This window comes from Falco cherrug, chromosome 5 (assembly GCF_023634085.1).
Source record: "Falco cherrug isolate bFalChe1 chromosome 5, bFalChe1.pri, whole genome shotgun sequence".
NCBI classification, from domain to species: Eukaryota; Metazoa; Chordata; class Aves; order Falconiformes; family Falconidae; genus Falco; species Falco cherrug.
Genome location: NC_073701.1, coordinates 24,795,917 through 24,819,748, shown reverse-complemented (window position 1 = coordinate 24,819,748; position 23,832 = coordinate 24,795,917). Strand labels below are relative to the sequence as shown.

The window sequence follows — 23,832 nt, the reverse complement described above, 5'->3', positions numbered from 1 at the left end:
CCAATGCGAATGGTTAATTTTGACAAAAGTTATAGGTAGGAGCAAACCATCTTCTAAAGCCTTGAGTGACTTCACCGGTGATTATTGTGTTATTGAAATGTGTTCTTACATTTTGCAGGGGGTTCCTGGCATGCTTGATACTTTTATGGCTGTAAAAGCATGTGGAATGCAGATGTTTCCTTACCAGTATCTAGAAATTCTATTTCTACATACTCCTTTTTTTTTTTCTTTAATTATTTGGTTGTGTGTCTTTTCTGATAAGCTTTACTAGATTTGAGGAAATGCATCTGTATGTGTATGTTATGTGTATCTGTATTCTATTCCCAACAGCAGAATCACCAATGTACCCAGTTTCTAAGATAAGTAGTAATTTAGCTAGGAATGCTAGAGGCAAAAAAACCTCTATGGTAGAAATGACCTAATTCATTAAAGAGCTTTGTTTTGGGAACCAGTCTTTTGCTGATTTCCTTTTAGACTGCTCAAGGCTGTTTCAGTTTTGTGTTAGTGTGTTTGGGCTAGCAGAGGGTTCTGGAAGGTGATGCTGGGAAGGGTGAAGGTTTTCCCAAGAGTAAAAAGCTGAAAATCTCAGCCAACCTGTGAGGGGGCATTTTTTCATTTTATCAGAGCTGCAAAATGTCCTTTTTGAAACAGAATTTCACGCTTTTCTCCATTGCCTCCTCTGGTTTGGGAGCTGTTGGCCTCTGAAATACTGGGCCATGCTGGGACTTGTCAATCTTAATCCTTTTTGGTCATCTGGAAGTATTTATCACTTCCTTGAGAGAAAACTTCAGCCCTTTGTACAATATATTCAGTTGCTTTATGAGTAGTGGAGAGAGCAGCTAGTCTAACCAAGGATAACAGCAGCCTCTCTTCGGGACTTTGCCCAGGACGTTATCTACCCTCCTCTTTTCTCAGTCTATTGAGAAAATTGATTTGAAGAACCTCATAATTTTGTAAGTAAGCCTTTTTTTTTTTTTGGTAATATGAAAAGTCCATTTCTTCAGACAAGCCGCTGAGAAAAAAACTTTACTTGTTAGCATGCAGGTTTTTTCCCAGCACATTTAGAAAGTAAATTGGGAATTCACGTATAGTGTAAATTGTAAGACTACTCCTAAGCACTGCTGGATATGGGAAGATACATAGGGGAGGATGAAAAGGTGACCTAAAAAATACACCTGGCTATTCAGCCAGAATTTGAACCAGAACCTTCTGGTGGCTGCTTTGCAACCCCTCTGTTTCCTGCAGTTCATTTTCGAAGGGAAGTGGGTATCTGGGCGGGTTTCTTGCCGCTGTTGATAAAACGAGTTCCCTCCACAGGCTGCATTTATTTTGCCCAGAGCCCTAAGCCCTGTCGTCATAAAAACAGGGACACGAAGCCAAGACCGCACACGCCCGCCCCCCGCGGATGGTCGGTATGGCGAGGGGCCCCCTCCGCCGCGCACGCGCAGCGCGCCACGCCACGCCACGCCCCGCCCCCCGGCGACCCAAGGGCTAACAACTCCCGGGCGCACCCGCGCGGAGCCCCTCCGCCCGTGTCGCGAGCGCTGATTGGTAGAGGCGGTCGGCGCCGCATGGAAGGCTGCCTGTGATTGGAGGAGGCGGCGGTCGGCCGGTTGCCTCGCCGTTTAAGTTGTGGCGTGGCGGTTAAGGCGGTAGTTTGGCCGTTGGGGGGTTGCTGCGGCGGTGGTGCTGTGTCGTGGTGCCGGCCCCCTGCCGCGCTGCCTCGTCCCTGGGTTGTTCGCCAGGGGCCCGCGGCGAGGCTTAGCTCGTGTTTCTGCCGGGCACCCCCCTCTCCGCCAGCCTCCCGGGGTACCCGGGCCCGCCGCCGCCGAGCCCCGCCTCGCAGCTCCTGTCCGTGCCCGCGGTGAGCCCGGCCGTTCCGCAGCGGCGCCATGAGCGTGACGGACCGCTCTGCCGGGCCCTGCCCCGGCTCCAGAAGGTAGCGTGGGGCCGCCTCCGGCCACCCCGCGGCGGGCCCTGCCCCGGCTCCCGCTCCCCCTCCGGCGGCCGGGCTTAACACCGCCGTGTGCCCCTCTCGCAGCGCTCTGCGGCTTCAGCCTTGGGCCTTTCCGTTTCTGCTGCTCTCTAGTCCGATAATAAAGCGTTCGCTTTGTGTCTCCGTTACCCGTTTCCTTCTCTTGCTCTTACTCATCTTTCCAAGTGTGGTGTTTAAGACGTTTCTGGGCGCAGCTGGTGGGAAGGTTCCTACACGAAGCGATCCCGGCGTGGCTGATACTTGCCCGCGGTGAGTGCCAGGGCTGGAGGAGCTTGGCAGGTGGCCCTGGCTGCCGCGCGTTGCGGTTGGGATCTGAGCGGCTTTGGTGAGCTGGCCCGTGAAGGTCACACCTGCCAGGCCACGCTGTGTCAGGGCTCAGGCACAGGCTCCACGCTCAGTCCTGGGCTGTGTTTCTGTTAACAGATCTTCAGTAAAGAGGCTTTTTCTCTTGAATGCTGTTAGTCATGCTACCACTTAGCCTGTTTGTTAGATCAACATAAATAATGAAAATAATTCTTTCCAAGATAATTTTGCAGTCTCTGTGCAGCGCTGTTGCAAATTTGGTGTTTGTTTGAGCAGGTTAAATGTCTGAATGCAGGAAACATTGCTTAAAAGAAATATGTAATTAACATGCGTATTCTTTTATTGATTTATGTAATATCAGTGTGTTTTCCATCTAATACCTCAACCTAAGATTGAAGAACTTGGAATGTTGTACTTCACTAACAGGGGTGGACAAGCTATGTGGATAAGAACATTAAATACACCCAAAAGGAAAGCATGTAGATTCCTAAATGCACACCTTAAATTATGATGGCTGGTGCATCAGCTAACATGAATTATTGTCTTTATTCAACAGTCTTTCTTTAGAAAGTGCTTTTTTTCTGGATATCAGGTAGTGATTCTGTCACAGATATGTCTTGCTGTTTTTCTTAGAGGGGCTGCTGCTTTTTTTTGCTGCACAGCAATGGACTTTGACCCCTTTGTTCTCTCCTTTTCTCCTTCTTTTCACCTTCACCCTTCCCAAATATCTTATGAGACTTTCCTTTTATAACATTTTTCTTTCTCCCTTTTCCATCAGTGGGCCCCATATCCACAGTATAGTAAGCATGCAAGCTGTTCTGTATCAAAGCTCTTGTTTCTCCTAAACGCCATGATCTCCTGTTGAACCCACAGCACAGACAAGCTAAACTGTGTTTGGAATTGAACCTGTGTTAAAATTGAAAATCTACTTCTAACTATTTTGGAAAGTTTTCTTATTTTAATGTCTGAAGCTTACATGTCATTAGAAACTGTTTCTGTCCAGGCTGGCAACCCCCCATGTCTCATCCAGATACGCTAGTTCTCAATCACCAAGTCAGGAGGACTTCACTCCTCTCCCTTCGATCAGTGAGCGCCTGGCCTTTCTCCATCCCTCCCGGGAGCTGCTGGAATACTACCGCAAGAAGATTGCTGACTTTGATGAGGAACATGAAGATCTGATAAAAAGGCTGGAGAGATACAAAGAAACGTATGATGAGCAGGTTAGGAAAAGAGGTTTTGAATGATGATGGATTATGTATCCTTACAGAAACTTAGTATTTTTCTTCAATTGAAAACTAGCACAGATGGTCTTGAGATTTACCAGTAATGTGGTAAGAAGAAATAAGGAGATGTCAGAGTGTGATTGTAAAAATCTAGCTGTCTGTCCTCTGTCAAAGCAAACTGAAACATGCCTCCAGGATATTCTTCTATTCTTAAGTTATTACAGTTTGGTTACATCTTCACAGTGGGTTATTTGTTTCTGGATTTTTTAAAATTAAATCCTGAGTTTAGATGTTCAGTTCCCATGTTGTTCAACTTTTTCCCCTTGATTCTCATAGTGAAGAATGAGTGCTCTTCTCTCCAAATTGAATGGGCTTTGAGGTACAGATATAGTTTGTGTTTACTGCAATGAAATTCATAAGCTTGGCCATAGGCTATTAAGCTGTATACTACACAGCAAATAAATGTGAATTTAAAAGAAACTCCAAAATCTAAAAATCTTTGCCTTTTAAGAGGAGGAAATCTTACAGAGTATGTGTAAGATACTCAGTGCTCTGATACACCTTTCAGCATACACTTGTCTAGTAGCCCGTCATCTTTGTAATTGTGAATAACCCTTTGGGAATAGAAAGATCACTTCTGAGGTGATTGAAATGCCTCCTTAAGTACTGGCCATGCTTGAAGCAGCCTGAAAAAGACCTCAGAACATACATGGCCTACAAGTTATTTTCATTCAACATGGGGAAAAGGAGCAGGCTCCAAAAATAGTGCCTTTGATGCTGCGGGAATGGTTTTCTAAAAGGTTTGTTAGTTTTCCACACCAGGTAGAAAATCATTAATGAAACTTAGTAACTAGCCAGATTTCTCACAACTAAACCATACAGATATTTTAATGTTTATTCTTCAGTAATTAAAATAAGTGCTATTACAGAGGCTTTGCTAGGTTTTTGTTGATGTCAGACTCCCATACCTGTTGCCAGTCTGACTGTCAGTGCAGAAGTGCAACAACCACTGGAAACTGGAGACCTTAGCTTAGGCCTTATTTGGCTGTTGTGTAGTGACAGTGATTCCCAGGGCTCTGAACTCCCTGCTGAAACATTTCTTTTTTGAATAATTTTTCCAATAGTGCCCTCATCTGGTCAAATTTTGTAAGAGAATAAAATAATTCACTTGAACTAGCAGTTGTTCTGTACCAGTTACAGGCGCTCAGGGCACAAGCAGTTCGAAGTTTGTAAGTGTTGCGCAATGTTCTGTATCATTTCAAGTACCTCATTCTCTCTGTTTAGCACAAATTGCAATGGGAAGTACGTCAGCGAGAAGAGGAGATTGCAGAGTTGCAAAAGGCTTTGAGTGATATGCAAGTCTACCTCTTCCAGGAGAGAGAACATGTCCTTCGTCTTTACTCTGAGAATGACCGGCTGAAAATCAGGTGCTGTCTTAGATGGTGGGCTGGGTCACTGGCAGTAGCAATTGCATGCATTATGTTCTAGTTCTTATCCAGATCTGGAGTCTTCAGAGAAGCAATTATGCCATGCTTCCCATGGAGAGCTCCAATGGAGTTGTACCAATCTTGGAGGTGGAATGCAGTCTGTTGGGCTGCTAAATATGTTTCCATTTATTATTCCTCCTATTCTGCTGATAGAAGGAAGAAGTTGCATATAGATTCGGTTTTGAGTTGCCAGTTTGAATATGGAAGTTCTGGTTTAAGCAGAATGTGGTGCGTTGACCTTGGCTGGGTGCCAGGTGCCCACCAAGCTGCTCTGTCACTCTCCTCCTCAGCTGGACAGGGCTGGAAAAATACAATGAAAGGCTTCTGGGTCAAGATAAGGACAGGGAGATCACTTGCCAATTAGAGTCATGGGCAAAACAGACTTTGGGAAATTAAATTATTACCAATCAAATCAGAGTAGAATAATGAGAAATAAAAACAAGTCTTAAAACACCTTGCACCCCACCTTTCCTTTTTTCCCAGGCTCAATTTCACTCATGAATTTTCTGCCTCCTCCCCCTGAGCAGCACAGGGGTTGGGGAATGGGGGTTGCAGCAAGTTCATTACATGTCGTCTCTGATGCTACTTCCTCCTTGTTTTGTTCCCCTGCTGCAGTGTGGGGTCCCACCTGTGAGACATAATCTTCCATTAACTTCTCCAACATGGGTCATTTCCACAGGGTGCAGTCCTTCAGGAACAGACTGCTCCAATATGGGTCCCCCAGGGGTTCACAGGTCCTACCAGAAAACCTGCTCCAGTGTGGGCTCCTCTCTCCATGAGTCCACAGGTCCTGCCAGAGGAGCCTGCTCCAGCCTGGGCTTCCCACAGGGTCACAGCCTCCATTGGGCATCCAGCTGCTCTGCTGTGAGGTCCTCTATGGGCTGCAGGGGGGCAGCCTGCCTCACCATGATCTTCACCATGGGCTGCAGGGGGGATCTCTGCTCCAGCACCTGGAGTACCCTACTCCTGCTTCACTCACCTTGGTGTCTGCAGTTGTTGCTCTCACGTATTCTTCTGTCTTTTCACTTCTTAAATGTTATCACAGAGATTCTACCACCATGGCTGATGGGCCCTGCCTTGGCCAGTGGCGGGTCTGTCTTGGAGCCGGCTGGCATTGGCTGTGTCAGACGCAGGGGAAACTTCTGTCATCTCACAGAAGCCACCCCTGTAGCTCCCTCCACTACCAAAACCTTGCCACGCAAACCCGATATGCAGACCTTGTACCTGACTGGCAAAACTTATTCCCTCAGCCCTAAAACCACTTAAGCTCAAATAGAAAATACAGATCAAAGTGAATAGTTTTCCCTGGCTCTGAGATAGTGTTGACAGCCACTCCTTTTTATTGCTATTTAGTTGATGAACTGGAATATAACCTGCTGTACCAGACTAGGTGCCATTGACAAAGGAGTTTCCAACCTCTTTCAGAACATTCTGGATGATAATACCAAGTTTTCTGTTAAAGTTTTAAGAACTTAAGTCAAAATGTGTGTTGGTGTGTTCTTGCATTTCTCAGGAGTGTGATGGAGTATTTGATACAGTCCTCAATGTAGTTTGCTTTAAAAACAATGGATGCTTATAATCTGTTCAATGAAATAGCTGAAAAGATTTTGGGTAGTTTGTAACTCTGGAATGCAAATTCTTTACCACATGTGCTATTGCTGTATCAGCCGATGTAGTGTTGTGATATTTGAGAAGAGGAATGCTCCCTAATGCCAGCAGAAGTGTTGGTGGTGGTGTTATATCATGGTGTTCTATCAGTAATGTCTTGGGGAGTTTGTTTTTAAAGCAGTATTCTCAAGACTGCAACAGTTTGGAAAACTTGTAAGCATTAATGAGTAAATTAACAAGAAGGACTGTGTCACAATGTCTTGATGTAGTTAAAAATAGCAATGTGCTGTCCACTTTCTTTGAATTCCAGGGAGTTGGAGGATAGAAAAAAAATTCAGCATCTCCTGGCTTTAGCGGGAACAGACAAAGGAGAAGTTACGTATTTTCACAAGGAGCCTCCAAATAAGGCAAGTTCCATTTCTCTGTAGAAGTCTGCTTTTGATTGTAATATGAAGATCTGTACCCCAGAGCTGACCACAGATCAAATCTGTCCTGCAAGTCAAAAATTTCTAAATGAGCTGAAAGCAGGAGGGATCTGTAGCAACATCAGGTTTTAGTATAGCTGCTGACAGGTAAGTAGGAACGAGCACACTGGAAGTAGGTCTTCTTAGCAGCTGTCACCTTGTATCTTCAAAACATACTTCCAGATCAGCCTCCTAAATGTCAAGTAGGAGGAATCTGAAGCCATCTGACAAATGGTCGTTGAGAAGTTGGAGAGAACACTGCAAAGAGAAAAAGAAAAAAAGGAAGTGCAGAAAATGCCCAGGTACAGTGTTTGAAAATCAGCTATCTCAGAGTGCCTACCTGTTAGTAAAGAATAAAGCAGCGCTGAGGTTGCTGCAGCTGAGTTTTCTGGCCAGAAGGCTGCAGAAGAGCCATCTCCTCTAGGCAATATTGTATCACATACAGTGAATAATGTTGAATTGATTACATGGCATTGCAGGTGAAGTGCAGTGTAGTTGAACCTACTTAAGTCACGAATCATGAATGATTTGAACTTACAGAGACTATGATGGAATATAGGATTTATCTTAGAATAAGGTGCAGAAAAAGGCTGAAATATGCTATATTGTTTGTAGTTGCTCTGCCCTGCTCAAGCAGTTAAAATCTTGCAGAAGCTTTAAAATTCCCTGATATAGGGTAGCTCTAAAATTAAGTCTATTATATAGCATCAACCTCAAGATAAGCATTTGGGTTATAACCTGCTCCCTCATGGCTTCCTGGTTTTAAGTGGGTTTCAGTTCAACTGTTGAGTTGTTTCAATAGTTTTATTGGTTAGCTTTTATTCCAGGCTTGTTCAGTAGCTTGAGTGAATGTGCTGATGAATGAAGCTTCATGTTTCTCTGTCTTGCTAAGGCAAGGAGGAATAGGAAAGAAGGAAATAACATCATCTTCATCGTCACCTTCCTCTTCTCCTCTCTGTCCCCAAAATGCTGCTTTTCCTGCTGAGGGTGCTGATTTTCATCCTAATGAAGCCAGCAAAGGCAGGATTACTTTCCAGTTGTTTCGGTGAAAAAAAAAAAAATAGAGGCAGCAATGGCAAAACTCAGCCATGATAAAGGAAACTTTTCAACACAAGACACTTGTGAATGTCTTCCTTGTCTTGTGGTAGAAGTAAGGTAATGCTGTTCTTTTGGCTATCTCATTTTACTTTTTAAGATTTGTTCCTGACCATTGCAACTTTGGAGAATTCAGATGTTCAGCGCAGATACCTAATCTTGTTTCTACAGGTTACTGTTCTGCAAAGGCCAGCTAAATCCAGAGAGTCACATGAACGAAATGATGCTTCTAGAACAGGTACCGCACCAAGCTGATTAACAGCAGCTCAGCTATTGCTACTTGTTTCTCTGTGTTTGGTATACCAAAATAATTCCTTACTGTGAATGTTTTGACATACCTCCGTTAAGTTCCCTGAATGTATCCACGTGTACATACATAGACATGCACTACTCCTGGATTCCTTTCAAAATCTTCCTTTCAAAATCCTTTCAAAAAAACCTTCAACTGGCTCTCATGTCCATGATCTGTTCAGGTAAGGAAGGGGTTGGTATGACCATGGAATGGCTGTTCTGGAACTATGCAGGTACCAAATGGACTGGCATCCTTAGCCACAGCCATTCCAAGGTGAGGTTCTGCCTGCCTTTATTGCAGACAGTAGTGTGGGTCTGTATGCCTACTTAATGATTTTCTCTTTTGAAAGAACTGTCTCTTCCAAATTGACTGAAATTAGCTAACAAGCTCAAAACTCATTCAACGCTTGAAGCTTGTGCAGCTGTGTCATCTACCTATTCATCATTTATCTAAGAAAATTTGTTTGCTTTCTGTATATGCTAAGAAAAGTAGTAGGTTGTCTAAATACAGTGGTGTGATAGCATGGGATAAAGGTATGCGATCACTATATGTTCTGAAACTCTTCTTCCAGCTAGCCCTCCTAGAAGTCCTTGTCACTGTAGCAGTGGCAAGCTTTTTCCTGTTCTTGTAAGCCTGCCAGAACATACACTATTTCATATTTGGAAAGATACTGTAGGTAGATTGCAAAAACCTTTCTAACTTCTGTTAAATTTCTGCAATAGGTGTCAAGAGGAGCACTTCAAAACCAGCAGCAAAAGGAGAGAAACCAGCAAGTCCTGAGAGGTATCGGAGAGATAATCAAACACTTCTACTTCAGGTAAAAACAATTGTTAATGAATGGACAAAATTCCTGGCTGTCCAGGAAATTACGATAGACCAATATGCTGTCTGCTTAGATAAGATGTAGACATACCGATTTTATCAGTCGCCACATCTTACTATGGATTCCCACTTTCTGTCAGTAGGCTTAGATTTAAGAACTTGGATCTGATTCTGGAAGCTTTACATAAGCATATGTTCCAGTAATGTCAACTGGAATGTGTCACCCTTAACATCGATCACACATTGTCTGTTTGTTTCCCATAATTTGATTGTGGCTATGAATTTAGATTAAGCCCACAGAAGATCTGCAGGGTTGGGTATTTTGTGGAAGTCTTTTTTGTGGAAGTCAGACACATTGTCAAAAGCAATGTGTCTGAGATGAAATAAGGCAGTTCTGGTAAGAAGCAGTACTACAATGAGATGTTCTCTTTACTAGACTTCAGTGTAAGATAAGGGTGTAGATGGCATGACAGAATGAAAGATAAAATGTACAGAATATGAACTGGGGAAGATACCAGCAGGTGTATGTAAAACATGAGGAAGAATGAGTGAAGAAAAGCAAATTAAAGAACACACTTAGGCAACAGATAGATGTGTTTTGGTTTGTTGGGGTGTTTTGGGTTTTTTTCCTTCAAGGGCAGTGGTGACTGACCTAGTGGCCAGTTAGCTGTCTAACAACATTTTTTCTGGAGCAAAAGTGTCATACAAAATTGTCATAAAAATAAGCAACCTAAATACGTGCCAAATTTTTTTCAGATAGTTTCTTACACACAGGCCGGATGCGCATTTTTCAATTACTTGTTCCAGTCTGTCTCACTGACTCTGTGCCCTAGATCAAGATTATTTGCATCCCTCTCCTTCGCTCATTATCTAGCTTACATTTAGTAATTGATTCCAATTGAGTAATGTCTTTTGTTCAAGATTGGTGGACTAGCTGCCTTCCTAGAATTTAGGTATTTTTATATCACCATTTCACTGGAAGGTGGTGGTATAGGGACAAAACCATCTCCACATATTGCACCGGATATGTCATATCCTGTGTGGAATTTAAATCTTTCTAATATCTTCAATCTATTGTTGGTGCTTTTAGTATGCCTGTCTTGCCTGTAGTGTGTTTTTTCTTATTAAAATATTTTAGTTATTTCAAATATTTATCATTAAAACAAAAATTAAAATTTGAGAAATTAGAGCTCTCCAAGAGCTGCATTCCACTGGGTGAGTGTAGAGACTTGAGTACACGTAACCCTGCGATCGGGCACAGTTCTGTGACCATCTGCACAGGTCAAGGACACTCATCCTACCTGCCCCCCAAAGCAGAATGGTGGGCACCCATCTGAGAGCAAAGGCTGCAGCTCTGGCTGGGGGCTTGGCACCATCTACCCCAGTGGTGGCCGATGCCTCCACCCAGACGGAGCTGCTGAAGGGAGAGGCCGCAGTGCAGACCTCAGGCTGTGGGAAGTGCCAAGACTTTTGGGCAGGGACAGGCGGCAGACCTGCCTGCAAAAGGTGTGCCCAGGTGGAGGACCTCCTGCAGCAGGTGGCTGAAGCAGTGAGAGGACTGCATAACATCAGGGAGACTGAGAAGGAATTAGTTCGTTCCAAGCACAGTCTGCAGTGGACTCACAGCCCATGGCCAAACAGCTAAAATCTTCCCCAATGGCACACACAGAAGGGAGGAGGGCCAGTAATGCAGAAGAATGGACCTGCAAGAGGAAGAGACTTCCCCCAAAGCCTGAGGCGGCCTTGCAGAACTGCTGTGCCACTCTGCAGACTGAAGAGGAAAGACCCATCACATCAGGAGAGACACCGAAGCTGAGTAAGGCAGCCTGATCTGCTCCCTGTGTAACAACCAGCACGACTAAGAAAAGGTGATGGGTGACAGTAGTAGGCGACTTCTGAGAGGTACAGAGGCACCCCTTTGCCAACCTGACGTGCTCTCTGGGGAGGTGTGCTGCTTACCGGGAGCTCGTATCAGGGGTGTCACCAAGAGACTACCAATCCTCATACAGTACACTGACTGTTACCTACTGGTGGTGTTTTCATGTGGGCACCAGTGATACAGCCAAGAGCAGTCTGAGGCGTATCAAGAAGGATTACAGAACCCTGGGAGCAGTAGTAAGGGACTCTGAAGTGCAGGTATTTTTTCCATCAGTCCTCCCAGTTAAAGGAAGGGGGATTGAAAGGTCTGGTCAAATCTGGCAAATCAAGAAATAGTTACAGGGCTGGTACCGCAGCCAGGGGTTCGGCTACTTAGACCGTGGGAGTCACTTTGAGAAACCTGGTCTACCAGGGCCTGATGGGGTCTGTCTGTCAGAAAAGGGGAGGAGCATCTTTGGTCATGGGCTTGCCAAGCTGGTGAAGAGGGCTTTAAATGAATTGCCAGGGGAAGGGTACCTCAGTCCATCCACTCCTACCAGTCTGATGCCAGTGCCAGCAAGAGCTGCCCAGAGCCTGGAGGGGGATCGCAGGTCAGCAGGAGAGCACTTGAAGAGCAGGACAGAGAAGTTCCAGCTACTCTAGCCAGTAAGTCAGGTTCACTGGGGGCCCAACTTAAATTCCTTTATGCAAATGCATAAAGGCATGAGGAATAAACAAAAGGAGCTTTGTGCGCACACCTGCAGGGCTTTGAACTTACTGGCATTGTGGAGATGCGGTGGGATGGCTGCAATGGCTGGAGTGTTGGAATGGAATGATACGGGCTCTTGAGAAAGGACAGGCAGGGCAGATGAGGAGGGAGTGTCATCCTCTATGTCAGTGACCAGCTGGAGTGCATGGGGCCCTGCCTGGGGATGGATGAGGAGCTGACAGCTTATGGGTCAGGATTAAAGGGAAGGCAGGGACAGATGACATTATAGTGGGGGTCTTCTACAGGCCAGCAATCAGGAAGACCGAGCAGGTGAGACCCTTGATAAGCAGATGGGAGCAGCCTCAAGGTCACAGGCCCTGGTCCTCATGGGAGACTTCAACCACCCTGATATCTGCTGGAGGGGCACACAGCAGGGCATAAGCAATCCAGGAGACTCCTGGAATGCATTCACAACTTCCTTCTCCAAGTGATAGTGGAGCCAATGAGGAGAGGTGCTGTGCTGGACGTTGTTCTCACCAACAAGGAGGGGCTGGTGGAGAATGTGATAGTCAAGGGCAGCCTTGGCTGCAGTGACTAAGAAATGCTGAAGTTTAAGATCCTTAGGGCAGTGAGAAGGGCACACAGCAAGCTCACTGCCCTGGCCTTCAGGTGAGCTGACTTTGGCTTCTTGAGGGATCTCCTTGGTAGAGTACCATGGGATAAAGCCATGGAGGGAAGAGGGGCCCAAGAACGCTGGTTAATATTCAAGTATCACCTCCTCCAAGCTCAGGAGTGATGTGTCCCAACAAAGAGGAATTCAGGCAAAAGTGCCGGGAGGCATGCATGGATGAGCAAGGAGCTCCTGGATGAAAATACAAAAAAGAAGCCTGTAGAGGGTGGAGGCCGGGACAGGTAGCCTGGGAGGAATACAGAGAAATTGTCTGAGCAGCCAGGGAGCAGGTAAGGAGAGCTAAAGCCCTGATAGAATTAAATCTGGCCGGGGACATCAAGGGCAACAAGAAAAACTTCTATAGGTACATCAGTGATAAAAGGAAAGCTAGGGAAAATGGTGGCCCTTTCTGGAAGGAAACAGGAGACCTGGTTACCTGGGATATTCAGAAGGCTGGGGCACTCAGTGTTTTTGTCTTGGTGTTTACTGACAGGTGCTGCAGCCACATTGTCCAAATTGCAGAAAGCAAAGGCAGGGACTGGGAGAATGAAAAACTGCTCGCTGTAGGAGGAGATCAGGTTTGAGAACATCTAAGGAACCTGAAGGGCACAAGTCCATGGGGCCTGATGAAATGTGTCTGTGGGGCCCTAAGGGAACTGGCGGATGATGTGGCTAAGCCACTATCCATCGTATTCGAGAAGTTGTGGCAGTCCGGTGAAGTTCCTGCTGACTGGAAAAGGGGAAGCATAACCCCCATTTTTAAAAAAGGAAATAAGGAAGACCCAGGGAACTACAGGCCAGTCAGTCTCACCTTGTGCCCAGCAAGATTATGGACCAGATTCTCCTGGAAACTATGAGAAGGCACATGGAAAATAAGGAGGTGATTGGTAACAGCCAGCTTGGCTTCACTAAGGGCAAATTGTGCCTGACAAATTTGGTGGCCTTCTACAATGGGATTACAGCATTGATGGTTAAGGGGAGAGCAACTGACATCATCTACCTGGACTTGTGCAAAGCATTTGACACTGTCCCATGTGACTTTTTTATTTGTAAACTGGAGAGACATGGATTTGATGGACAGACCACTCAGTGGATAAGGAATTGGCTGGGTGGTCACAAGAGTTGTGGTCAATGGCTCAACATCCAAGTGGAGACCAGCGATGAGTGATGTTCCTGAGGGGTTGGTATTGGGACTGGTGTTGTTTAACATCTTTGTCAGCGACATGGATAGTGGGATTGAGTGCACCCTCAGCAAGTTTGCTGATGACATACTGGAGAGAAGAGGTGCCATCCAGAGGGACCTTGACAGGCTTGAGAGGTGGGCCTTTGTGAACCTCATGAAGTTCAGCAAGGCCAAGTGTAAGGTTCTGCTCATGCAGAATCCCAAGCACAAATACAGGGTGCGTGGAGAATGGATTGAGAGCAGCCCTGAGGAGAAAGACTTGGGGGTATTAGTTGATGAGAAGCGCAGTATAACCCAGCGATGTGCACTTGGAGCCCAGAAGCCAACCATTTCTTGGGCTGCATCAAAAGAAGCATGACCAGCAGGTCAAGGAAGGTGATTCTCCCCTGCTGCTCTGCTCTGGTGAGACCCCACCTGGAGCACTGCGTTCAGCTCTGGGGCCTTCAACATAGGAAGGATGTGGACCTGTTAGAGCAAGTGCAGAGGAGGGCCACAAAAATGATCAGAGGGCTGGAGCACCTCTCCTGAGAAGACAGACTGAGAGAGTTGGAGTAGTTCCACCTGGAGAAGAGAAGGCTCTGGGAAGACCTTATAGCAGCTTTCCAGTACCTAAAGGGGGCCAAGAAGAAAGCTGGGGAGGGACATTTTACAAGGGCATGTAGTGATGGGACAAGAGAATAATGGCTTTAAGCTGAAAGAGTGTAGATTTAGTTAGCTATAAGGAAGAAAGTCTTTACTGTGAGAGCAGTGAGCCACTGAAACAGGCTGCCCAGAGAAGCTGTGGATGCCCCATCCCTGGAAGTGCTCAAGGCCAGGTTGGATGGGGCTTTGATCAACCTGGTCTAGTGGAAGGTGTCTCTGCCCATGGCAGGGAGGCTGGAACTAGATGATCTTTATGGTCCCTTTGAACTCAAACCATTCCATGATTCTATACTTCTGTGATTATAGACTTTGATCTGAATCTTGAAATTTAAGAGACTTGCAAGGATAGGAGCAGAGCTGCTGTGAGGTCTTATTCAGTAATGTCTTTGTTTGCTTTTTCAGGTGGAAGCCCTGCAAGCTCAGATAGAAGAACAGACACGATTATCCAAGGAACAGGTTGAGGCACTACTAGAGGACAGGCGGATTCACATGGAGGAAGCCCAGGTCCAGCATCAGAGGGACCAGGAAAAGATCAAAACTATAACAGATAAGTGAGTGTGAGAGAAGGACCATGATGTAGTCATGAGATGGGAAGACAGGGGAATAATATGCAGCTGTCTGTCTGGTAGTGTGTACGGAAGAAAATTAATGGATTAATCTACATATTAAAAGTTCTATTTCACATTGGAAGAATATCACTTATTTCATTAGATGAGAGGAGCTAAACTTGTTAGGAAAGCACCTATCTTTATCTTCCATGCTTCTTCCAACTTGCAGTGATGACTGAAGAAATTAAGGTAAAAACTAGGAAAGAAGTTAATTAACTCCACTGGGATCCCTTTTTACAGACTCCATAAGACCCAAAATCTCTTATATGAGAGTACCCGTGACTTTCTCCAGCTCAAGTTTGATGCACGAGCCAATGAGAAAGCATGGATGGCAGAGAAGGATGGTCTGTTGAGGAAACTTGACAAAGATCTGGAGCCAGGAAGGGAAAAGAAGCAGAGAGATACCAAGAAGATGCTTCGAGCAGATGATGGAGCTTGGAAACGCCACAGCAGAGAAATAAAGGTAATTTTTTTGTCATAAGTAGAGGGTCTTTACAGTTTTTGTCTAGAAAATTGCAAGCATCTTCATTTTGCCAGGATAGGCAGTAGCTAGTACCTGTTTCATAGCTGTACTGGCTCACCATGTTATGTTGGGTTTGGCACTAGTGTAGAAAAAAACCCTCCTGCCTCAAAATCAACATTGCTTTCAAGTTTCAGATAAAATGTGTAGTTAGGATTTATGGTAGCACTTCACTGTCAAGTTTCTTTTATGCCTAAAATAAACCCCTACTTCTGCAAGGCACGTGATGTGTGGGCCAACAGTTCTTAACCTGCTTGTTGCACATGACTTTCTTTGAGTGTAAATGCTCTCAGCTCATCGACTTAGAATGGCGTCTGTATCTTCCTTGCTGCTGTCAGGCGAAAGTAAGTCCTTTCAATTGGTGTCCCCCCAGCTCTTCTATAGTAGTTAAGATATTTATTCCGCTTCTAGCATACTTTCAGTGAGAAGTTGGGAGATCTTAAGTGGGTAAACAGGCAATAAGGAATTGGACAGTAAACAAGCAATAGGGAATTGGTTTTGTCTACCACTGAATGCAGATGCTTCTGAAAAGCAGTATTGGGCAAGCAGCTGTGAAAAGAAAAATCACAGCAGTAGCTGAATATTATTTTTAAGGGGAAGAGCTGAGAATTCTTTAACTGATGATGAGCAGTCATACAGAACTGATAACCTAAGTAAAATGTTTTAGTAATGGAAGTGGTGTTGGGATATTGTCCTTACTAATTTTGTTAGCTGTAGCTCCAGTTATTTTTCACTTGCCTGTTATATTGTCAGTCTTATCACACTTCCTTTTCCAGAGCAGGGGAAATTTTCAGAGCACTGGCTTTTGGGTTGATTCTTTCTGTTCCTCCTATGTCCTAGTCACTACAAGAACAGCTAATACAGGAACAGCGCCTATCAAACATGTATAGAGAGCAGTGTATAACCCTGGAAGGTGAGCTGGCTAGGATTCGTGAGGAGGGAGATGTTGGCAGAGAACTCTTCAAGGTAATTCATCTGTAATCATCTGGTAGCAATGTGATGGTCTTGCAGCCTTTGTTTTGTATACCCTATTGAGTTTTCATCTCCGTAGGAACGCTCAGAAAAGATGGGGAAGCGCCTGAAGCTGATGATGCAGCGATATGAGGCCTTGGAAAAACGTCGTCGTATGGAAGTGGAAGGCTACATGAATGACATTAAACAGCTTCGGCAGAAGCTGAAAGATGTAGAGAACCAGCTTTTTAAGGTAAGAGTCAAGCATTTCCAAGGCAGACTATTACGGGCTTACCCTACAGAGGTGTATTCTCAGTATTTAAATGCAATCTTTCCCTAAAGTTAAGGAAAGAATTTATTTGCTAAATGCTCCTTTAGATACCAATATTTGACAAAACGTGCCCTCTTACATACTTTATGAAGCCAAAGATTTGTCTTTGTTAATCAGTCAGGCATCAAGCTTGCCAGGAACTGTCCTGTATATATTAGCTGTGTATTTTTGTTGCAACTAAGTTCATAGCTGATACTGTAGCTCACTTAGCTGTGTCAAAATCGCAAGGCAGTAGTTAGTTTCAGAAGTATATCCAGCAAAGTAAATGATGGTTCGTTTTCTTTCTAGGGGTCATAGTGTTTGGCTTTGTTCCAGTAAGAGGTAGATCATTGACTTGAGTATTGTGAATATTCTGTTTATTGCTTCATTAATCTCTCGTTTGTACCTCTGCAAAAATCACTGCAGAAAAACTGGCTGGAAGTTGAAGCCGTGTGCTCTGGGGTAGCTTCCAGCTGTTGTAAATGAGCATCAGAAACAGCTTAGAAGAGAAGCCACAGCCTTGATGTCACTTGCATTTAGGATGAGATACTTATCTTAGACATGCTTGAGAGGATGATCTTAGGCGTAGCTTTTGTCCAACTGACTCTCTCTCAGTAGTCCAGCAGTACCACCAATTCACTTGTTTTCTGTACTTCTGGCACACAGTTCAGTTTACTTGGAGTAACGCATTTGTCTTCACTAAAGGCTTCTCTTTGTTTTGTTTTTGGGTTTTGGCTGTGGGTTTTGAAACTTCATTCTTCAAGTACTAATCATCATATTTGAATGGGGGGAAAATTGCCTATGATACCTTTACCACTACAGGCCTGTATATTTTGTATCTGTGAGTGTGCTCTTAATTGTACTCTGAATTTCTTTATGCTTTTAACCACAAGAGGGCAGAGGAAGAAAACACTTGCTAGAAGTCTCCGGAGTGATCTTTCAATCCTCATCATTTGAAGTGAAAATGACTACAGATGACTAGGTTTTCTGATTTGCATATTAAAATCTTTGAACAAGAACTACATGATGACAATGAGACACCCTAAAGAATCGAGAGAAAAGAGGGCTTTGAGAGCAGCTTCCAAGGCTGTGCTGCTCTGCCGTTGAGTGACTGGGCTGGCATGCTATCCAGTTCCAGGGTGACAGGGGATGGCAGCCCTGGCTAGCTTGCCATCAGGAATTGTGATTATCCAGCAGCCTTTGTTCAGTTCGATATGGGCCATATGGCATGGCCTGAGACTACACGTTGCACTTGAACTGCTTTTGAATCATTTGCAGTTCAGAAGGCAGCAGGCTGGCCACAGCAGTTGGACCACCTCTACCTCTAGTAGCAAAAGATGACAATATGTCATCATAGGAGGTGAGGTACTTGGAAGCAGGTAAAAGTTAGTTGATAAGTATTTTAACTTGCTTTTTTTTGTTGTGGGTCTCTAAATAATACAAGGCTTAGAAAGGAGTCAACAGGTTATGGGTAAACTTGATTATATTGTGTCCAGATTTCCAGATTTTTTTCCTCGCCAGTAATATAACACCGTAATGTATGCAAGCTTTGTTCTTGATTTTTGGTTCTGGAGTACCTTTCTATTGGTGATATGTATTAGCTTAGTGACATTAGCTTAAGCATCCTCTTTGCTAACTACAAAGGTTCTCCTTTAGAGTTCTCTCCCTCATATCCTCATCATAATACTCTCTAAATTGTATTCTGTACAGCTTTGTTTTTCTTCATCTGTGTTTCTTTTCCTTTTTAGGTGACTCTGAATATTGGACCAGACCAGGATCTTGCAATTCTACATGAGGTCTGCCAAGGAAACAGACTAACCCATAAAATTCAAGGAGAACTAAAAAACTTAAAAGCAAAAATATATGGCTTAGAGAATGAACTACGGGTCTGCTGAAGCTGGCGTATTAGCTGGTATTCTAGTTTTAGGAATGATACATTGCTAGGCTTGAATAGTCATGTGCAAGAACAGGTCCTGCCTGTTTCTTGGCATCCAGTGACAAAAGGCTTGAGGAAATCTGCAGTTAATGTCACAGCATTGTACATGAGCTGTTTCTAATGTGCCAGATTATATTGCTGTTTCAGCTGGAAGATGGCATCTGATAAGACCAGCATAAACAGTACATGATGACCAATATATCAGGAATATGCTTATGACTTCATCTTACCTTCAAATGTGTGGTAGGGGTCAGTGTATACTGGCCTTCACCTTTATTTGGAGCGTACTATAAACCACATATATGGTTGTAATGAAACTAATCACAGAAGGATCTAGTTCAAGATCTGAATTGCTTGACTGACCTTTTCCTATGTGAGAAGCAGCTTTTAAAATGGTTTTAATGATTGCTATTTTAGTGCTTAGGCACTTCAGGGTGTAACTGGAAATTTTCTTTGAAAAAGATTGCATGTAGAAAGTATAGACTAAAGTGTTATTACTTCTCATTCTCCCCTTGACAGTATAATTATTTTTAAATGGCTACCATTTACTTGGTTCTAACCTAATTGGGACAAACCTGGCAGATCTAATACAGTGGAAATAGATAACCTGTTCTAGAACTCATCTGTGAGAACCAGCAACATCTACACTTGTTTTGAATGTTTACGGGGGAGAGAAATACCACACTATCTAGTGTCATCTTCTTGTCCCCTTTCTCCCAGTTTATCTTAACACACAGAGTAAGCCCATAATAAAAGTTATCTAGCATCTTCCTTAACCACCATATTCTCTATCTTTGTAGCTTTAAACAATGTCATGGTTATGTTCCAACACACCATGGTCAACTTTTGCTACAGCAGTTGTTGCTACTGAACTGTAACTAAAATAGGGGTGGAAGAGCAGGTGCCTAGTGGCTCTGTGAGAAATATAACTCTGGCTATATGGTGATTATCTTCATACCAGATATCAGGACATGACAATTCTAGGAAACAGATGAAATCATAAAAAAGGTTTACAACATGGCTTCACCCCAGTTTGTGATTGCAGGTATTTGTGCTTTTAATGTAGCATCAGCAAATCATGTCCACCTTGTAGACTGAGAGCAGGTCTGTGTTGGGAAAGGGATTTCAGGGCCTCTGTTTCCTACTGTACCTTTCCTACCTTGTTAGACATGACAAAAGTGGAATAATACTTTTCTGAAGTGTACACCTAGAGGCTTCCAGCACTTCCTTTCCTGTTGAAAAGAACTTAGTGCGTGAAAGCAGGCAGTTTCTTTTGGACGTGGTAGTGGCCATGGAGTTCCTCGTTCAGAGTTTGGGAGGGGGAGATACGCAAACGACAGTTTTGTGCTGTCAAGGTTTGGAGAAAGAATTGGTTTTATTCCACTAGCTAAAGCAATGCAGGAGAAGAAATTCCCTTAAGAAGTCCATGCCCACTTCAGTTATGTATCCTTTTTGTGACAAGCTTGCTGTCCTTTATGGTCCTGTACTGTGGCTTTTATTTTATTTGTATTCTTGAGGTCAAATTCATCACAAACAGGCTTTAGTGGGGGTGGCTGACAGTCTGTACCTAGATGCTCAACTACTACTACAGCTTACAAGAGGCTATTTTAAAGTACATTGCACTGATTAGTTTAGCTGAAAATGCTGAACTGCTCAGAAACTGACTGATGAACAACTTTGGTGCTGATGCTACATGGACAGTTGAGGAAGGTTATTAAATAATACTATCCTTCATTTAGTCTCACTCTTTCTTAGTTGACTAGTACTTTCTCAGGTAAGTCTAGCTAATTAAAGTGAGTTTGTATTTGAAATAACATGCTGCTGGTTTGAAGATGAGATATCAAAGTTATCACAGGTCCTGGAAAACTACTTCTGAAAAATGCTACATAATGAAGTAATAGCCACTTATTCAGTGGGATCCATCTACTTACATTCAGCTGATGGGAAGCTAGCAAAAAGATCTCTTGAACCTATATCAATAAATGGGTTTCTGTTTATTTTCAGCTTTTCTGAGCTAAAGAATTGCCTATGAAAATTACACTTTCCTCACCTGAAAGCCATGAAGCGTGTCTGGATAAAGCCTATAGGCTTTGATAATCAGGTTTGTAAGATTGGGAGGAAGTATTGGGGGAAGAAGGATGTAAATGTTGAATTTCCTGTCTTCCTTACCAGTGTTCTTTATTACATGAAAGACTGAACACAATAAAATGACAGCATTCCTAATTTATCTGCTGGTGTGTCAAAATCAAAGTGCAGCTTGAAATTTATTCTTGATTTGTCACTAAGCTATGAACACTTCCTATTCAAGGGGGTGGTGGTAGAGAAATGATGGTAATACTGATCTGAAAATCCATTTTCTTTGGAAGCTTGAATTTTTGTCCAAGGGCAAGAAATGCCAAGTATTGTACATGTTCTTTCTGTGTGATATCATGTGATCATGTGAAATGTTGCTTTATGTTGCCAAAACAAATGTGGACCTTCAAGCCAAGAACTGCTTTAGAAAGCCAAGTGCTTTCTACCACTGACAACTACCCTTTAAGATGTCAGTAAAGAATTACTGGCATTTCCAAAAGGGTTTCCTGGGAAAGGTTCCAAGACCTATATTGGTCAATTTTCTTCCACAGTTTGTGGAGAAAACAAGAAATGGCATTTACTCCAAAGACTGACTAGCTTTTTTTGCTAATTTAAGTTAGTAGTGTGTGATCTGTATCCTTTCAATACAACTAAATGCCAGGTTATGTATGTAGGAGCACAGAATTTGCAAGATCTCCAGGGTGACTAATTCTAGGAATACAGAGACTGTCCTACAGAGGATTAAAGGTTAGAACTGGACAAATGTTCTTATTGTGAGCCAAGGTACTAACGTGTTTCTTGTGTAAACAGGAGAAAAATGAGCAGCAGAATAAACTTTATTGTTGTGTAGCCTTATTTAGGTAAGGAAGGGAGTGCATGCATTTCAGAAAGGATGTTGAAATACTGGGTAAGGCATGGAACCACAGCAGAAAAGGTTGTGCAAGCACTCGTATTGTAATACATTAAGAAGACTGATTAATATACATGTATTTTGAAGATGAAAAACTACCGAAGGTCTTCTATCCCAGCAAAGTCTTAGCAAGAACGAGTAGCCTGAACCTGAAGTTGATAAAAAAAAGGACACATTTTTAACAGGAAGATTGTGCCTTTTTTCCTCATTATAACAAATTATTTGTGGGGTAACAAATTTTCCATCTCTACCTTCAAATCAAAAAATGATTGCACCTCTGGAGAAGGTGGCTTGTTTTAATAAGTTACTGAGTTTGACACGTTAGAAATTAATGAAATATAATGACATGAGTGAACAGGAAATCATTTAATAGTTCCTTCTGGCTTTAAACCTATGATTTAATTAGATGCAATATTTGTAGGGGTTTTTCAGCACTTGTGCAGTTGCCTTAATTATAGGAATGTATGCTATGTCAGCTCACCCTACACAGCAAGGTTACACAAGGTAAGAAACCCAAGAAAAACCAAAAAAAAATCCCTCGTGATCTTCCTATACCACAACTTGCAGTAATTCCCAAATTGATAAGACGCTGTGACTGCACTTAAAAGGTGGAATAACAGTAGCCACAGTTCTGATAGCTGTCAGAATAAATGTGAATAGTAGTATATTATATACTTGTATGCAATAGCTTATGTAAGTCGTATCAATTCAGAAACACACACATTTTACCAGTATGGATGGACTCTGTGGGCAGCCTAATATTCTGGAATTGTAATGTCTGGGTGTGTAGGCCAAGAAGTAATTATCTGTTAATCAGATACTTTTTTGAGACTAGCTGGGAGCAACATTCCTGTGTATACTTTGTTCTGGAAGATCAGTTCATATTTATGAAAAGCTATGTCATTTAGATTTTTAATTACAGTGCTCAAACACCTTTAATACCACTACACCATGAATGTATTTGTGCCTCCTCAGTCAAAATCCTAATAAAGATGTCTCATTTGTCCCCATGCAAAGTGGCATCAAAGGTCATTTGTATCTAAGGAACTTAGGAGCTTTCTTCCTAATTTATCCACAATGTTTTGCATTTATCTTCCCAAGTTGCTTTGAATTGTAAGAAATGTCCCCTTTACTCCCTAAACAGTTATTCTTAAATGTGCAAGTCTAGCTGTAGAAGTACACACATTTTTTAGCATGTGGACTGGGATTATGTACCAAAACGTGCTTAGATACAGTGCAGAAGGCGAGAGAGGTGAAAGCTGTGATGATTCCTTTTGGTTGCTGTATTCATAGGACTTAGGCACAAAGAACAAAAAGTTTGTTTTGATTCTGATGCTCCATTAAAAGTTTTAGGACTTTTTCTGAAACAGGCTGTTCCTGGAGTATTTGAGAAGAGTGGGGTGGACTTTGGATATTTCCCATTTAGCACCAAATGAACTGTTTGGAGAAAGGGTATCTCTGAATACGAGTTAGAGTGGCAGCCCTTCAAGTAAGCTCCAAAAATACAGTTTTATAAACAGAGCCCTCAGTGCGGTTGACTATTCACTTACGCTACATTGCATGTTTTAAGACTTGCGATGCTGTTGGATTGGGGACAGATTGCAAATGTGTAAATATGGATTATTTGTTTTTACTTCAGAAAACCTAGAGAGGCCTTCAGCCCAGAAGTGTTTCAATGTTAAGACAATGATTAACTAGGCAGGCATGAAGGGTTTCATTGTTGAAATGGGTTTGATCTGAATGAGGCACTCTGGATTTACCCTGGTGGAGGACGTCCAGGATGGGCTGGATTCTCCTGTATTGATGCAGAGATCAAATTGCCTATCACTGTAAACGTTTATCTCGGTATAAAGTCACTTCTAAACTGTCCAGTAAAACAGGTTTTTTCCTCTTCAGTGCTGGGGTTGGTGGATAGAAGTCTGCCCAGTGCCATCACAGGGAGAGCTGCTTGGATTTGTATTCTGCAGTGTCCCTAATAAAATGACTGTGACACAACTTTGGAACTTTGTGAACCATAAGGATTATGAGCACAGTCACTTAAAATATGAACTAAGTACTGGTACCTTTATGATAGGGGAATGAGGAAATTTAGGCAAAACTTCAGTCAGATTTGAAAACATAGATTTCCAGAATGTTCAAATATGTAGATATATCTTTCATTATGGTAAATGTC

The 23,832-nt window shown here is 43.2% G+C and overlaps 1 protein-coding gene and 1 long non-coding RNA gene across 2 annotated transcripts; one reads left to right on the top strand and one right to left on the bottom strand.

Moving 5' to 3' along the window:
* The first annotated feature begins 1,548 nt into the window (after positions 1 to 1,548).
* On the top strand, positions 1,549 to 22,675 carry CCDC77 (coiled-coil domain containing 77). Its single transcript, XM_027807640.2, has 11 exons — positions 1,549 to 1,939; positions 3,303 to 3,519; positions 4,807 to 4,949; positions 6,928 to 7,024; positions 8,348 to 8,414; positions 9,191 to 9,285; positions 14,754 to 14,902; positions 15,200 to 15,422; positions 16,320 to 16,445; positions 16,531 to 16,683; positions 18,489 to 22,675. Exons 1-11 carry the CDS (start codon positions 1,893 to 1,895, stop codon positions 18,633 to 18,635), a joined length of 1,464 nt encoding a protein of 487 aa, XP_027663441.1. The 5' UTR covers positions 1,549 to 1,892; the 3' UTR covers positions 18,636 to 22,675.
* Positions 7,035 to 8,200, bottom strand: LOC114016294 (uncharacterized). The gene is made up of 2 exons (XR_003560681.2): positions 7,616 to 8,200; positions 7,035 to 7,582 (listed from the first exon to the last, which is right to left on the bottom strand). It is a non-coding gene; the product is annotated as an uncharacterized LOC114016294 (long non-coding RNA).
* Positions 22,676 to 23,832: the final 1,157 nt, after the last annotated feature.

What these genes read in the sequence shown, in the direction of transcription:
- CCDC77 (XM_027807640.2), top strand. Translation starts at nt 1,893, where the DNA reads ATGAGCGTGACGGACCGCTCTGCCGGGCCCTGCCCCGGCTCCAGAAG. An exon ending in AAGAAACGTATGATGAGCAG is followed by an intron (nt 3,520 to 4,806) that starts GTTAGGAAAAGA and finishes CTCTCTGTTTAG; the next exon opens with CACAAATTGCAATGGGAAGT. An exon ending in AAATGATGCTTCTAGAACAG is followed by an intron (nt 8,415 to 9,190) that starts GTACCGCACCAA and finishes TTTCTGCAATAG; the next exon opens with GTGTCAAGAGGAGCACTTCA.